Source organism: Macaca nemestrina, chromosome 3 (genome assembly GCF_043159975.1).
Source record: "Macaca nemestrina isolate mMacNem1 chromosome 3, mMacNem.hap1, whole genome shotgun sequence".
NCBI lineage: Eukaryota > Metazoa > Chordata > Mammalia > Primates > Cercopithecidae > Macaca > Macaca nemestrina.
Window position 1 is genome coordinate 99,222,382 of NC_092127.1, and position 18,613 is coordinate 99,240,994.

At 34.9% G+C, this 18,613-nt stretch overlaps 1 protein-coding gene across 1 annotated transcript in view; it reads right to left on the bottom strand.

Moving 5' to 3' along the window:
• LOC105479622 (multimerin 1) overlaps positions 1-18,613 on the bottom strand; it is a 59,617-nt gene that overhangs the window by 17,170 nt on the left and 23,834 nt on the right. Inside the window, exons 4-6 of the mRNA XM_011737682.2 lie at positions 14,058-14,159; positions 9,328-9,501; positions 494-2,482 (exon numbers count right to left, since the gene is read on the bottom strand). Of these exons, the coding sequence (XP_011735984.2) occupies positions 494-2,482; positions 9,328-9,501; positions 14,058-14,159 (2,265 nt within the window). The remainder of the gene's footprint in view (positions 1-493; positions 2,483-9,327; positions 9,502-14,057; positions 14,160-18,613) is intronic.

Consider the following 18,613-nt stretch of genomic DNA (forward strand, 5'->3'; position numbering starts at 1 on the left):
GACACCTACTCTTTACAAAATCATGTCTAAGCACTTAGCTTGGCATTGATGACCTTCTATGATTTACCCAAATCTATTTCCTGGACATTCATTGTCAGATCGTCATTGAACAGATATTTACTGAGTTCCTATTGCATATCAAAATGAGCAAGTCTGGTCTATCAAAGATCTCCTTGCTTAACAGCTTTGTTTAATTACTTGTACAAAGCAAATTGTTCTATAGGAGAAAATTTAATTATTTTATAGAGGGCTAGTCAGAAAAATTTTAGAAACTTATAGCCAAATATACACTAGAAATATTTGTTTTGTATTGATGCCTAAAATACTGTAAGATAGATTCAGATTTAAATGTCAGTCATCTTCACAACTTGACTATCTACCCAAGTTCAGGTATGTTGTTTTATATTTAATGGTCTTGCTCAACTGTACAGATCTATTAAATATCATTTAAGTAAAAAGAGAGATTAAAAGTTACTTTTCAGTAACAGCTTACCAGGATATATTACGTTGTCTGTGTTTCTTTGAGTCCGGCCTATCAGGACAGTGGTAAGATTTACCGTTGGTTTCTTAAGCATATTAATTTTCTTCGGCAATGATTTTACTTGCTTCTTAGACTTGACAACATTTGCCAGACTATCAGGCAACGATTGATCTATACAACAAGTTAAATTAGAGAGGACAGCTTGAGTTTTTATTTGAATTATTGGTTCCACAAATTCTGTCAGACCTTTCTGAAGAAGTTGAATATCTGGCAGGGAACGTTTTATCCACTTAGGTATGGTAGCATTCAGTTCTGACACACTTGTAGAAGCATTGTGACACATTGTTAAAACTTCATGGAGAGTTTTGTTAAGCAAAAAGAAGTTACTTGAAAGATGGATGGATTTTGCTTCCAATGCCTTAAATCTAGAATTCAATACTTGCAGTTGAAGAGCCTGATCTCTCTCATTTGTAACCACATTGCCTTTTTTAAGTGAAATATAATAAGGTATGAGCGTCTGGGTAACTTTAGACTCAATGTCTTGCAACCGAGTTTCCAAATTTTTGGAAATCTTGGTGGCTAACAGCATTTTTTCTTCCAAATGACTCATATTTTGCTGGTATTTTCTCACTTGGGAAGTGGTTTCATTGAACATTTGAAACATCTTTTGGAAGTTGGACTGATTTAGTTTCTCATCTCTAGGAATACCTGCAAGGGTCTTGGCAACTTGCAAAACAAAGTTGTATCTCTGATTGTCATTGATCAAAATCTGAATAGAATCATTCAGACGTTGGAACTGAGGAATAAATGTCAAAATAGTTTCCATATCGGAGGTACATTTATGATGGACCTCATGATTATCTTTAATAGTACTTAAAGTCTCTTTTAGGGCATAGTTATCTTGAATGAAATCAATAGCATTATTTACAATAGTCATTGTCTTATTTAGGCCATCTTCCATTTCTAAGGCATATTCATTGATACGTCTTTCTAAGGTATCATCACGACTCTGTACTTCATTTCTAAGTAAGTTGTGTCTTTTTGTAAGTTCTTTGATAATAAAATTTAGACTATTGACAGCACTAGTCAGATTTTCTATCTTTTTCCTTGTCACTATTGCTTCCTTTGGTTGTTCATATGTCATTGTCTGTCTGAGTGATGCTCCCTGCTCAAGCAAGGGTTGAAGGATCTCCATATCATAAGTCAAATCATTTAGTTGCTCACTCATTTGATCCATCTTATTGTCCATTGGAAACAGAACTTCAGCCAATGTTTGGTTTAACACATGTAAATTCTCTTCTGTGTCCTTAAGTTGAAATTTAAAATCATTTCTGCATTTGGATAACATGTCTTCACATTCACCTCTGAGAGACTCTTTCTCCATCTCTAAAGAGATGGTGAGATTGTTAATCTTGCTTTCTTGAATGTGCAAATCTTCAAACAGTTGCAGCATCATCAAACTCTGCTTCTTTATATTCTCATGTAAAGTAGACATGTATTCAGTGACATTATTGCTAAGTGACTCAATGGCTGGAACATTCTTCTGGTCTGATACCTGTTCAGTGGATAAAAGCTGCTCATGTACTTCCTTCAATTGAGAAAGAGTTTTATTGAGGGATTCATAATACAGAATGCTTCTTGAGTGTTCCTGTTCTAGAGCACCTTCTAAATGAGTCTGCTTTACTTCTAGTTCTTTAATAGGCTTCTCACATGTAACAGTCATTTCTTGCCTTACATTCACAATGTGATTCCTTAGATCTACTATATCAGTCAAAGTGGGCCGATTGTCTTGCATTAAAACAGACTTTTGCTGGGCTGCTATTGAAACCACAGATTCATTAACTTTTTTAATTATTTGCCTGGTGCTTTCAAGGTCCTCTGATAGACTTGATACAGTCTTGAAGAGCTGTGCTACGGTGTCTTGCATGTCATTTTGAAACATTTTAAATTGTTCTCTTACTATGTCTCTTACCAGTACATTAATGCTTTTTGATTTTAGATCTAGAGAAAGAAACAATAAATAATACATAATTTTCATTATATGAGACTTTAAGCATCTCTAAAAAGATTAAAAAGTTTGAAATTAAACATTAATAACATGTAATAATAAAAATACCACTTAACTACATTTACTTATAAAATTTTAAAAATTACTATAACTTACAAAAGGTGATCAATTCCTTAAATAATAAATCTGAGAGGAGATATCACTTGCAAAACATACTAGAACATAATAAAACCATAAAACTAAGGTCCTTTGGATGAAAGACATGAGGGAACTACTACTGACTTCAGTAATACACTGTTGTGTGTAATAATTCTAGGTCTAGTTTTAGTTTTGTATGAAAATAAATGGCTTTGGGCTTTCTGCTTTAGTAAATAATACCTGGTGTTAGCTCATGACTGTGTTATTAGGTTTCTAGTAATTAAGTTTCAGAGCTTATGCTTTGAGCTTATAAAAGCTAATAAATTGACTTCTGGGGAAAATCTTAATGATATTCTCAAATGAGGAAAAAATGAAGTAATATTCATAAGATTTAATACTGGTTTATAATAACAATAAAATAATAATAATGAAGCTTGGGAATTTCAAAATTAAGTCTTCCTCCAATGAAAATAGGAATTCAAGATACACCTGACATATTATTATAGTATGACATTAATTTTTAACAAAAAGAGAAGAGAAAACTTGCAAGTAATGAAACACATAGTACTGTCTCAAATATTAGAAAACATGGATTAATCGCAAGACATGATTGCAGTAGTCTCTAAACGTAGCATAAAAAAAGGAACAGGAAAAGTATACTGGACTATTCACAGTTATTAATATTCATAACTATTTAGAATAGAAAATGACTATTTAAAATATAAAAAAACTTGCATACAAAGACAGAAAACAGAAAAAAATACATATACTAGAGATATATTTATAATATCTAGTGATGAAGTACACATAAATGGAAGATATGTCCATTCACATTCAAAATATAATTAATATGGCTTGGCTGTGTCCCCACCCAAATCTCATCTTGAATCTTACTTCCCATAATCCCCACATGTTGTGAGAGGGACCCAGTGGAAGGTAATTGAATCATGGGGGTGGGTTTTTCCCATGCTATTCTCAAGATAGTGAGTTCTCACAAGATCGGATGGTTTTATAAAGGGCAGTTCCCCTGCACATACCCTCTTGCTTGCTGCCATGTAACACATGGCTTTGCTCTTTCTTCGCCTTCTGCCACGATCGTGAAGCTCCCCTAGCTATATGGAACTGTGAGTCCATTAAACCTCTTTTTTTTTTTTTATAAATTACCCAGTCTTGGGTATTTCTTCATAGCAGTATAAAAATGGACTAATATAGTTGTTACCAGTAGAGTGGGGAATGGTTATCAGTAGAGTGAGGTACTGCTATTAAGACACCTGAAAATGTGGAAGCGACTTTGGAACTGGGTAACGGGCAGAGGTGGGAATAGTTTGGAGGGCTCAGAAGAAGACAGGAATATGTCAGAAAATTTGGAGCTTCCTGGAGACTTGTTGAATGGTTTTGACCAAAAAGTCCAGGCTCGGTGGTCTCAGATGGAGATGAGGAACATATTGGGAATTGGAGCAAAGGTGATTCTTGATATGCTTTAGCAAAGAGGCTGGTGATATTTTGCCCCTGCCCTAGAGATCTGTGGAACTTTGAACTTGAGAGAAATGATTTAAGATATCTGGCAGAAGAAATATCTAAGCAGCAGAGTTCAAGAAGTCACTTGGGTGCTCTTTTCAGTTTTATTAATTCGCAAATATATGGCTTGGAATTGGAGCTTATGTTTAAAAGGGAAGCAGAGCATAAAAGTTCAAAAATTTGCAGCCTGATGATGAACTAGAAAAGAAAAAAAAAAATTTCCTGAGGAGAACTTCAAGCTGGTGGCAGAAATTTGCATAAGTAACAAGGAGCCAAATGTTAATTGCCAAGACAATGGAGAAAATGCCTTCAGGACATGTCAGAGTTTTCAAAGCAGTGCCTCCCATCACAAGCCGAGAAGCCTAGGAGGGAAAAATGGTTTCATGGGGACCTTGCTCCATTGTGCTGTTTCAGGACTTGGTGCTCTGTGTCCCAGCCATGGCTAAAAGGGACCAATGCATAGCTCAGGCCATTGCTTCAGAGGGTGCAAGCCCCAAGCCTTGGTGGCTTACATGTGGTATTGGGCTTTCAGATGCACGAAAGTCAAGATTTGAGGTTTGAGAACCTCCGCCTAGATTTCAAAGGATGTATAGAAACACATGGATATCCTGGCAGAGGTCTGCTTTAGGGCAGAGCCTTTATAGAGAACCTCTGCTAGGGTGGTGCAGAAGGGAAATGTGGGGTGGGACCCCCCAAACAGAGTATCTACTTGGGCACTACCTAGTGGAGCTGTGAGAGGAGGGCCACTGTCCTGCAGACCCCAGAATGGTAGATTCACTGACAGCTTGCACTGTGCATGAGGAAAAGCCACAGACACTCAACATCAGCCCATGGAAGCAGCTGGGAGAGAGGCTGTACCCTGTAAAGCCATGGGGTGGAGCTACCCACTACCATGGGGACCCACCTCTTCCATCAGTGTGACTTGGATATGAGATATGGAGTCAAAGGAGATCATTTCGGAGCTTTAAGATTTGACTGCTCCACTGGATTTCAGACTTGCATGAGGCCTGTAGCCCCTTTGTTTTGGCCAATTTCTCCCATTTAGAATGGGTGTATTTACCCAATGCCTGTGCCCGCATTGTATCTAGGAAGTAACTAACTTCCTTTTGATTTTACAGGTTCATAGGCAGAAGGAACTTGCCTTGTCTCAGATGAGGCTTTGGACTGTGGACTTTTGAGTTAATGCTGAAATGAATGAAGACTTTGGGGGACTGTTGGGAAGGCATGATGGTTTTGAAATGTGAGGACATGAGATTTGGAAGGGGCCAGGGATGGAAAAATATGGTTTGGCGTTGTCCCAACCCAAATCTCATCTTGAATTTTTGCTTCCATAATACCCATATGTCATGGGAGGGATCCATTGGGAGATAATTGAATCATGGGTAGGGGTTTATCCCATACTGTTTTCATGATAGTGAATAAGTCTCACAAGATCTGAGGTTTTATAAAGGGCAGTTCCCCTGCACATGCTCTCTTGCCTGCCACCATGTAAGGTGTGGCTTTGCTCCTTCTTCACCTTCTGCCTTGATTGTGAGGCCTCCCCAGCCACGTGGAACCAAGTCCATTAAACCTCTTTTTCTATATAAATTACTCTCTCTCAGGTTTTTTTTTTTTTTTTTTTGTAGCAATATGAAAATGGACTAACACCATAATCAATGACTATAATGTTAAATACAACATAATGCAAAGCATTTTAGACAGGAAAGTCTGTACAATGGGATATTGCCATCAGTTAGGGCTACTAGGTAGTCTATTAAAGAAAGATCATCCTAGGATTAAAAGAATAGGCTCTACATGTCTCTATTTTGTAAGTAAGTTTTAAAAAGCACTTAACATACATGAGGGACTTACATAAAATATGTGAAAGAGTGATTATTAAAATATAATGATGTTTGAGCATTTTGATATTGACAACTTTGTACAAAAACAAAGCTGTAAATATTACAATTTAGATGGATAAACGTTTCTCTGGAAATCCTACATCATAAAGATCAGTGTTGCCAGATGAAAAAAAAAATGGCAAAGATATTTTCCTTTACATTTTATAAACTTAGTGGAAACTAAAGTAAGTTTAAAAGTCCAAAGATCAATTTGTATGTAATTGAAAAAAGAAAACAAAACATGAAATATGGAATAGTAATCAATGACCACAGCCTTAAAGTACTAAGAAAAGGCTAAATGAATTAGAAAAGACTAGCCACAATTAAGATAAATTATGCAGAAATAGTCCTAGCATTTGTATCAAATAACATGGATAATCACACCAGAAAGGCTTTAAAATATTTTTATCTTCTACATTTTGCTTAGCATTTAACCAGTCACCCATTTATTAAATAAATATTCATGAAGTACATTCTATATGCTATACAGAGAAAGTAAAATTTAGAAAATTAGACTTCTGGTCTTAAAAAAGAATATGTAAGTATCATTGAGTGTAAGGTACTATTCAATAGTAATATTAATATTACTCTTTCTATAAGAACATTTAGTCATTTCCCATTAGTTAAAAATGACTCTAATTCTCCTGATGTCAAAAACTTGATGAAATATAATAAAACATTTAAGGTTCAGATTAGACCTTCTTTGACTTTATAACCTTACAATTTTTCAAAATTTAAAAGAAATAATAAAATTTAAGCTTTATTGACTTTATTAGTTGTGAACAATTACAATAAATGTTTAACTTCAGCAAATAAAAAAACTACATGACGTGAAAGCCATAATAAGAGTAACAATAAGCAAAAACTCTGCAGATAGATAAAACTCAGTACAAAAGCTTGATCAATATAATTAGGAAAAAAAATGAAAATGAATAATATAAATTAGCTATTATGCTTTAACACTTTTTTGGAAAAATACATTGAAGAGAGTGCAAAATCACAGCAATGTCTGAAAAGACATTAAACAGATTATTAGCTTAAAAATGTGTTTTGGGATAAGAAGCTTTTCAGATGACATTCCTACAATTTGTTACTAAACAAGCATCTGTGCAAGAATCTGATTTTGCAAGAACATATCAAAGTGCTTTATGTTAATATTTGAGTGGGCATATCGTTTTAATTCTATTTGATTCTGTTTCCTGTGACTGATATGCTTCCACTTTCTTAAAAGCATATTACATTTGGTGACTTACCAGATATATTTGGTATCAGATACCTTCGCATGCCCCTTCTGTGACTGTGAATGTATGGCCTTTTAATAACATTTAGGTGCCTCTTAAGGTATCCACCTCCTCTTAAGGAGTTGAGACATTTGATTTTCAACAGTTTCTATGGCTACTGTCAGATTAAGCAGTGTTTTTCACCTTGGATGTAAAATAAACAAGGGAGGAAGCTGTGGTTTCACTAGGCAAGCACAGCACCTTGCAGGTGGGTTTAGTTTTTGTTTCCTGTAAGAATATTCATTAACTTCAAGCCCTCTGGTTCTTATAATTAACGACTGTGCTCAGTATACAATTAATTCCTCCTATTGAGGAGGGAGTTTCATTATTAACGCTGTTGCTGTGAGTGTGTGATTTTTCTCCTGTGTCAGTGCCACAATCTTTGTAGTAGGCTGGTAGGTCACAAAAAACAGGTGACAGGCTAATTCTCTTAGCTCATGAGAATGAACTCTTGCTAAACAAATCTCATTCAGATGGTTATAGTCAATTACATACTGTTTCTATTTGACTTCTTTCTCATGCTGTCACGTCAGGGGGAAAAATATTTCCTTCTCATGCTTAGCATTGGTAAGGTTGGGTCATATCAGATACGTAGGACAAGGTCTCTCTTTTAGTGGCTGAGTAGCAGCAATTATTTATATGATTAAAAAATCATAATTGTTGTTGAGTTATGTAAGTGTCTGTACTGGTAGATGATATATTAAATATCCACCTATTTGTCTTTTTTAAATCTGAGAACCACAATAGAGAAAAGATAACTTGTGAATCATAAAAATTGGGTTGTACACTGAGTTTTTTAATGAATAAAGCAAAGGGAAAAAACCCAGTAATCCTGAAACTTGCAAACAGACAAGCTTCATACAATAAACCCATTTGGGACACTCCCAGGAACCAAACTAACTGCATGCCTAGGACATCCTTGCCCTACCTGAAACTCTTTTGCCTGGTTAACATCGAGATGGTTTCTCCTTCTAGATGCTTTCCCTGGTACCCTTAGATTGGATTTGTTGCAAGTGTCAAGTAGTCCCATTCTATCCTGTGTATAACACTTTCATAGCAATTACTCACTATGCATAAATCTCTGTGGCAGGCAGAATAAGACACACCCATTTCCCCCAAGGTGTCCATATGCTAATTCCCCATATCTGTGAATATGTATCTTACATGGCAAAAGGGACTTGGCAAATGTGATTAAAGTTAAGTGCCTTGAGATAGGGAGATTTTTCTGATTATCCAGGTAGGTCCAATGGAGTTACATGGTCAGAAAGATGCAGAGAGAACTCAACACAATGTAGCTGGCTTTAAAGATGGAGGACTATGAGTCAAGAAATGCAGTGGCTTCTAGAAGCTGGGAATGGACCTCAGTTTACAGACATCAAGAAAACAGGGACCTCAGTCCTACAACTGCAAGAAAATGAGTTCTGCCAACAACTTGGATTAGCAGAAAATGGATTATCCTGTAGAGCCTCCAGAAAGAAACATAGCCTGCTTTTAAGCCCACTGTTTTAAGAGCACAAAATTCAGGCAAAGCCTATTCACATATATAAATTTTTTTAATATTAATAATAACTGGAATGTTTTAGGATATATTTAGTAGATTTTACACCATAACCTAGAAAATTTTGGGGCTAACGATCCACTTCAGATTAATATTGAGTCAAACAGGCATCTAGCTGTCTTGATCCCCTAAATGTATCTTTATTCTTGAAGTGGATAACACAATGGAAGTAAATTAATATGACTCGCGTTAACTAAAAATGAATATAAGTAAGGCTATAATTAGATGCATTATGTTTATCAACCAAATGGAATATTCAAAGACTTCAGTATATATAATAAAATGTAGATATTTCAAATTATTTCAGAATTTTAGTGATTTTATATCTCATTCAAAAAATATCTTTCTTAGGTTTCCATACCACCCAGACTAAAGCAAAGATCTCGAAGTGATGTAAGAAAAGAAAAATGAATCATTTGCTTCCTGTGTTACTGAATGAATAATTTATTTTATTTTATTTTTACCTTTTAGAAGAGATTGAAATTCTCTGCCTTTATCTTCATTGACTTTTCCTTCTAGGGAAGAGTAAGTGTTCCTTATGTCATTCACAGTCAAAGAAATATTGTCAATCTTGTTCTGCAGAAGTGTCAGTTTCTTTGCCTGGTAGTTTACCTGGTCAGTCATTTTTCGCATCACTTCTGCATATAGAAGAAGAGAAAATTGAGACCATTTAAAAATATATTTTGACCCATAGTTTGTATCATATAATGGAGAAAAACTAAAACCCCCTTTCTTCTATCATCTGGAGCACAACAAGGATGCTCACTTTCACCACTGTTTTTCAACAAAGCACTAGAAGCTCTAGCTAGAGCAATCAGACAAGACAAAGAAATAAAGGGCATTCAAATTAGAAAGGAAGGGGTCAAAGCATCCTTGTTTGCAGATGATATGACCTTATATTTGGAAAAACCTGAAGACTCCACCAAAAAACTATTAGAATGGATAAATGAATTCAGTAAAATTGCAGGATACAAAACCAACATATGAAACTCAGTAGCATTTTTATATGCCAACAGTGAATAAACTGAGAAAGAAAAAAAAGTAATCTCATTTACAGTAGCCACACACAAAGTTAAATACATAAGAATTCAATTAACCAAAGAAGTGGAAGATCACTATAATGAAAACTATAAAACACTAATGAAAGAAATTGAAGATATGTCATGTTCATGGATAGGAAGAATAAATATTGTTAAAATGTCCATACTATCCAAAGCAACCTACAGATTCAATGCAATCCCTATCAAAACACTGATGACATTCTTCACAGAAATACAAAAAAAAAAAAAAAAAAAATCCTAAAATTTATATGGAACAACAAAAGACCCAGAATAACCAAAGTTTACCTAAGCAAAAAGAACAACTGAAGGAACAACTGGAGGAATCATATTACCTGACTTCAAATTATAATACAGAACTATAGTAACCAAAACAGCATGGTACTGGAATAAAAACAAATAGACCAATGGAATAGAATAGAGAACCCAGAAACAAATCCACATATCTACAGTGAGCTCATTTTCAACAAAGGTGCCAAGAACAAACACTGGGGAAAAGACAATCTCTTTAATAAATGGTGCTGGGGAAATTGGATGTCCATATGCAGAAGAATGACTCTAGACCTCTATCTCTTGCCATGCACAAAAATAAAATAAAAAAGGATTAACTATTTAAGTCTAAGACCTCAAAACATGAAACTCCTACAAGAAAACATTGGAGAAAGTCTCTAAGACATTGGTCTGGGCAAAAATTTCTTGAGTAATACCCCACAACCACAGATGCTCAAAGTAAAAATGGACAAATGGGATCACATCAAGTTTAAAAGCTTCTGCACAGCAAAGGAAACAACAAACAGAGTCAAGACACAACCCACAGAATGAGAGAAAATCCTTGCAAACCACCCATCTGACAAGGGACTAAATAATCAACATATATATGAAGGTCAAACAACCCTATAGGAAAACATCTGATAATCCAATCAAAAAATGGGCAAAAGATTTGAATAGACATTTTCAAAAGAAGACACACAAATGGCAAACAGGCATATAAAAAGGTGCTTAGCATAACTGATCATCAGAGAAACTCAAACCAAAACTACTATGAGATATCATCTCACCTCAGTTAAAATGACTTATATCCAAAAGATAGGAAATAACAAATGCTGACCAGGATGTGGAGAAAAGGGAACCGCCACACCCTGTTGGTAGGAATGTAAATTAGTACAACCATTATGGAGAACAGTTTGGAGGTTCCTCAAAAACTAAAAAGAGAGATACCACATGATCTAGCAATCCCACTGCTAGGTAAATACACAAAAGAAAGGAAATCAGTATATCCAAGAGGTATCCACACTCTCATGTATTTTGCAGCACTATTCGCAGCAATAGCCAAGATATGGAAGAAATATACGTGACCATCAACAGATGAATAGATAAAGAAAATGTGGTATATATGCACAATGGAGTATTATTCAGCCATTAAAAACAAAGCAACAACATGGATGCAACTGGAGATCATTATGCTAAGGGAAATAAGCCAGGAACAGAAAGACAAATATCACATGTTCTCACATATTTGTGGGATCTAAACATCAAAACAATTGAACTCAAGGAGATAGAGAGTAGAAGGATGGTTATCAGAGGCTGGGAAGGATAATGGCCGATTGGAGTGAGGTGGAATGGTTCATCTCCCAGGTGCAAGCGATTCCTCTGCCTCTGCCTCCCAAGTAGCTGGGACTACAGGTGTGTGCCACCACGTGCGGCTAATTTAGTAGAGACGGGATTTCACCATGTTGGCCAGGATGTTCTTGATCTCCTGACCTTGTAATCCACCCGCCTTGGCCTCCCAAAGTGCTGAGATTACAGGCGTGAGCCACCACACCCAGCCTAAAACCATTTAAATGTTTAATTAAAAATTAAATATATATGTGTGTGTGTGTGTGTATATATATATGTTTAAAAATATATAAATACAAATTTGTTTTTTATTTGAGTATAAAAATTTTGTTAGAGGCTGGGCACAGTGGCTCACAGCTGTAGTCCCAGCACTTTGGGAGGCTGAGGCAGGTGGACTGCTTTGGCCCAGAGGTTCAAGACTAGCCTGGGCAACATGGCTAAACCTCATCTCTGTAAAGAAAAAAAAAAATTAACCAGGCATGGTGGCACACGCCTGTAGTCCCAGCTGTTTGGGCACCTGAGGCAGGAGGACTGGTTGAGCTCTGGAGATGGAGGCTCCAGATGCATGATCACTTCACTGTACTCCTGCCTGGGTGACACAGAGTGACCCTGTCTCTAAAAACATTAATAAGTAAATAAATAAATAAATAAAAATAAAAAAGAAGAACAAAATAAAGAATGAATAAGACCTACTATTTACTAGCACAATGTTGTGACTATAGTCAATAATAATTTAATTATACATTTTAAAATAACTAAGAGAATATAATTGGATTGTTCGTAACCGAAAGGATACATGCTTGAGGGGCTGGATACCTCCTTCTCCATTATGTGATTATTACACATTGTGTACCTGTATCAAAACAATATATACACCTACTATGTACCCACAAAAATTAAAAATTAATTATATGTATTTAAAACCACTTAATTTTTTATTTTTTATTTTTGAGACCGAGTCTCGCTCTGTTGCCAGGCTGCAGTGCAGTGGCATGTTGTCGGCTCACTGCAATCTCTGCCTCCCGGGTTCAAGAGATTCTCCTGCCTCAGCCTCCCAAGTAGCTGGGACTACAGGAGGGCACCACCATGCCTGGCTAACTTTTTTTATTTTAGTAGAGACGGGGTTTCACCATGTAGGCCAGGATGTTCTTGATCTTCTGACCTCATGATCCACCTGCCTCAGCCTCCCAAAGTGCTGGGATTATAGGCATGAGCTACTGTGCCTGGCCTAAAACCACTTCAATTTTTAATTAAAAATTAAATATATATATACATTTAAAATCACTTAAATTTCATGATAGATTTGAAGGTAATTCAAATAAACTATATTTGCACTAATACATTTGAAAATATAAGCCTATATTCATTTAGCAAATGGCAACTTGAATGTTAAGACTAAGTGTAGAAATTTGTAAAAAGCATTATAATAGCTTCGATTCCTAAAATGTTTTAACTTTTCTCAGAATTTTCTGTTTTAAAAAAATTATTTCAAAGAGTTACTGTTACACTCTCAAGAAGAAACAAAGGGGCAGAAAACCAAAATAACTTGCTCGCAGTTACAGAGCTGATGGCTCATCTTCTGCTTCCAAATTCAATACCTCGATATTAAAAATATGCAGCTGTATATATGTATGTAGTTGTAGCTATGTTCTGAGAATTTTATTGTTTACCGAGGTATTCATTAATCAAGGATAAAGAGACTTATAATTTAGTTTGAATCACTTTATATAGCAATAATACTGTCTATCCCTTTACACATGTATTGCAGTAATTCAAGAATGTTATGGTCTTTTATAAAGATACTGAATTTCAATCCCTTAAAAAATTACAATACCATTGTTAGGGGATATTCAGCTGCATTCTTAAAGACAGCCCTTTAAGTGACATTTCTTAATTGAATGCCTTGTTTTGTATGACTGGATCCATGCCAAACACAGTGAATAGGTGTTTTAAGCAGCAACCAACCTTATGTTTGTCAGAGCTAAAGTTTAGCTTAAAAGAAATGGCAAAACCTGATTAGAAAGATGGAAAAACATGTGACATGCCAGCTTTGGATCAGCAGGAGGTTCTTGTTGATTCTGAGTCATAATTTCGTTTCTTAGGGATCAGCACCTGTTAAGCGATCTCTTATCAATGAATGGAAGAGAGCCTTCTTAGATCCCTTAAAATAATATGTTGTTCCTTCCATGTCAAGGGTCTTCCATAATGGCACTCTTTGGAGAACGAAAGTTTGGTCTTGTTTTGGAAACCTGTGGTTTCCTTACAACCTAATATCATAGCATTTTTATTCATTCTGTGTTTGCACACAAAGCTTCAATAATTGTACATGGTCTTTTCAGTACCTATTATAGCTTATCCACAATTTCTCCCAACATCCAGCACCAGTAGAAAAGGACTGAGAAGTATGCTAATGTGTCACCATCAATCATTTGACAGCTAAGAGATTTCTTGCTTAGAAGTTGTAATAAATAGCACTGGCAATAATTGGGTTAGAGATGATAGCAATTACAGTCTATGACCTGGGTCACCACAGTCTTGCTGCTGCTGCTCAGCTACTCCTCTGCCAACAGCTGTATGACTTTCAGCCTGGTTGGTGTGTATCAAATGTTGCTGTTCCTGGGCTAAAAGGAAGCAGAAAGAGAACAGAGACAGTTAAGCGCTGGGACGGCCTCATTTTTTCCAGTCCTGAACAATAATGTGGCTGACATTCATTTTCCCGTGTACTGAAGCATGATGGTCGGGGATGATTGCAGAGTAAGCTGCTCCGCCCCCAACCATAGGGCAATGTGACACCACACTGGAGTGGGAAATGCAGGACTCTAATTCTGCTTGGAAAAAAAATAAAATTATTCAGGCCTCCTTTCCATGAAAATGGATAGTAGTTTGCGGGAGCTGTGTAAAGTAGCAGATGTATACTGCCTGCCTAATTGAGGGGATTTTAAAATCCGCTGTTAAAAGCTGTAACAGTTTTATAAGTGGACTGCCACAAAGGCTGATTGTTTAACAAGGCAATTTCCAACTGAGGTCTACTTGGATAAAAGGGACAGCTACAGGTTCCTTACTAAAATAAAAATAGCTATTTCATTAATAGTGCCACTTAAATGGATTGTTTCCAGATTTTTATAGTCTCAAACTGGACTAAAAATAAAAGTAAACTATTGCAGGCATATTTCAAGCAAATCAACTGGTAAAGTCAGTGAAATTTCATTAAATAGAAATTCTCGTAAAATAAGTCAACTCTATTGAAGATTTAACATGACTCAAGTAATATTTTAAATGGCAATATAGTTTTTCATCGGGGAAAACAGTTTAGAGAAATGAACTATTTAAAATATTGAGAACAGGGCAGGTGTGGTGGCTAATGCTTGTAATCCCAGCACTTTTGGGAGGCCAAGGCAGGTGGATCACTTGAAATCAGAGCTCAAGACCCACCTGGCCAACATAGTGAAAGCCCGTCTCTATTAAAAATACAAAAATTAGTCTAGTGTGGTGGTGGGTGCCTGTAATTCCAGCTACTCGGGAGGCTGAGACAGGAGAATCAATTAAACCCAGGAGGCGGAGGTTGCAGTGAGCCAAGATGGCACCACTGCACTCCAGCCTGGGGGATAGAGCAGGAATCTGCTAATAAATCAATCAATAAATAATAACAATAAAAATAAATAAAATAAAATATTGAGACCATCAAGTAATGTGGCTTTAATTTACAGACTTCTAATGAACAAATTTATCCATTAAAGTCTGCATGTCAGACATGAGGAAACAAATGTTTTGTGTCTGGCTGTGCTTCTTCCCATGTGAATTTATGAACCAATGAAACTCTGCATCTCTGGCACATGTTAATTATGCTCCCTAAGCCATATGTGGCCGTGACTATAGTACTTAAGCTTCTCTACTCCACAGGAAGTATATTTGATATTAATTTGAGTCTCTATTGTTAGATTGAATTTTGCATTGTTTTTCTTCAGGGCATTGAGCTAAATTAATGAATTTCCATTCATGTCCAATATTTTTGTTTTGACGCTGTTTCTTTTTGATTTTCATTTCCTCCACTGTATTCTATAAAGTCCTGTGTAATTGTTGACTTATCTGGTGGACAAAGGCAATCTGCAGCTTGGGAAATAGTGTAATTATTTAGGGGATGGAGTGGGTGGCGAAAAGTGTAAATCTTCTTCTAAGACCTAGCAATAAGGTTATTATAGTGTAAGTTTAAATTAATTCACACAGATACAACCATTTAATCATTGCATAAATTTTTATCATGATTCCTCCTTAAATGGTGTAATAAGGCCTTTTATTCTGGCAGCTTAAATGTAAATCCATCCAAGAGTATAACTAGAGAGTAAAGCAATGGTTCTTAGACTGGGGTTCCTTAATCAGCAGTATGAGCATCACCTGGAAACTTTTGGAGGTAGAACTTCTAGAACCCCACCTTGGACCTACTAATTTAAATATGAGTATTAAGGATACAAACTTAAAAGTATTTATAGCAGTAAGAACAGGTGAATTTAACAGCATGAACAATGATCTTTTCATTTATTTGCTGCTTACATTTTTGGCTAGATCATAGGAACAAAAAGAGCTGGTGCATTTGAAGGTAGTACCATTACTCAGTAGGCTGTGGATACTTCGTTAGGAAGGGAAGCATAATTATAGTGAAAGCAAAGATAATATTGTTTTATGGTGTACAAACAAGGTTACTCTTCAAATTTCCTTTTCTATCATTAACTTTTATTATAACACATATTTCTTTACATCCCATTAGAAACTTTTTTTTCTCATGGATGGAAATCAGAAGTTCCTGTATACTTTGAAACATTAAGTGTCCATGTTCTTTTCACTCCCTCATCTGAGATTCTCATTCAGTAGATCTATTTTGGGGAATGGGACATGTGCATATTAAAAAACAAAACAAAACAAAAAACTCTACAGGTGATTTCCATGTATGGCCCTGGTTAGGAACACTAATTTAGAACAAATTGCTAAGCTTTCTACTTCTAAGAGGGAAATTCATTGTTATAATGCAGAAAATACTAGATAGATTAATACTAAAATTGTAATCCAGAAATCAATCTTCATAGACTTTTAAATAGCATTCCTGTTAATAACAAAGGCATGTGTTGAAGACATGATTTAATAAAGTTTAAGAAATGAAAACCTTGAGTCTCATACCATTCCTTAACGAGTGAGTGAAGTGGGATGGGGGTGGAAGGTGCCTTTCACAGGTTCCTGATTTCCTCATGTAGACATTACCATTCTTTCTATTGTTATAGCACAAGATCCCTAAAGAGGCACTGCTAAGCATGGAAGCATATGAAGGGTGTTTGTGCTGCCTTCACAGCAATCAAATCTACAGCCCAATGACAATTTTAGAATGTCTCAGAAATAAAATCGCTTTCCACTCAAAAGCCAGACTGTTGCTCCTTACTCCCATCTAGCAACATTGCACATTCCCCAACTCCATGATTGTGTTTTGCCAGTATGTAGCAATGTGGTCGGCCAATTGTTAAAATATTGAAATATAATAAAGCCACAACTGTTGGCAAATATATAATGCTGAAGTCCAATAACTGACAGGCTGAGTTATACCAATTATAATATTAACTAATTACAAGTTAATCATGGATACATGATAAAGGATATATTTTTTAGGATATGTGATGAATGGAATTCCTACTGTGGCAACATCTGAAAACTATTTTTCAAAATTAGCATTTTGTTGGACCGATGTCAGGCACTGCATAGATTCCGTGAAACAGTCAGTGTTTTAGTAGAATGAACTGTTTATCATTACTTATGATTTATGTATTTGTTAGAACTTCCAAATCTTTTGGTGCTCAATTTATTTTACTTATTAGTATGTGCTAATTGTTCTAAATGCATAGTTATTTGATAATTATAGTCCAGAAGTTTATAGTAAATTATTGAAGACACTGAAAAAGAAACAAAAGTTTAACCAAATTTTAAAAGCATTTGTTTCAGGTATCATGAGTATGAATTTTTTGAATCTGAGAATAAAACAAAAATTGTATCACTTAGGAACCTAGTCGTAAATTAGGTAATGATACTGTGCCAAACTCAGTCTGGAACATCTTTTAATATGTACAACATCTAAATAATACCAAATAATTATAAAAAATAAATTCAATATTAAATAAATAAGCTACATTTCTGGAATGAAAATCAACTTGATTTTCAATATTAGTAGATTATTTTTTCTTGCTAGGTAAATGTTAGATTCAAACAATCATACAAATTTGTATAATAAAGAGATAAAATTGCTAGACTCATTTTTCATCATAATGACATTTACCCATTATGTTAAACATCATTTGCAACCATGAATCATGAAGAAGAAAATATTAAAGAATGTTATGAAATTAGTCTCATGAAATAAGTATTCTTAATAATAAAATTTTTCAACGAAATCAATTGAAGTAAAAAACTTAAAAAATACTTTATCAGATGTTAATAAAGTGCCCATAAAATAAATAAAATATTTAGAAAAAAATCAGAATTTTAAATTATTTCTTTTTTAAAATAATAAGAGAATTAAAAATAATAGAGCATTTTAGAAAATAAAAATATTATAGAACATACCTAATATAATAATTCTGATCTAGGAATATCATTACAAATCAGTTTTATGATACTGCTTTTTGTAAGACAACTTCTTAGAAAACTTAAAAGTCAACTTGAAAAAATATAAAAGTATTATTAATGAAACTTGAACTCTTTCATATACAAGTATTTTCATAATTTTACTAAAATGTAAAAATCAAGAATTTTAAAGCAGTTAATTTTTTTAATCTCAGTAAATCAGAAGGAAAAGCATCTTTAATACTACATTAGTAATGTAGTAATACATATGAACACTCGAGAAAGGAATTTTCCACGAAATTTGTGTATGTGAAAATTTAATTTTTTAGATAGGTGAAGCCAGTGCAATAATAGTGAAAAAGTAAACCAGGAATTCCAGGCAAATTTTAGATAGACTTCTGTTATTTTTTTAAATTTTGGCACTCTAAGTTACTGTATTCAAATATTTCTGACTGAAAGTATAATGTGTTATCAAGTA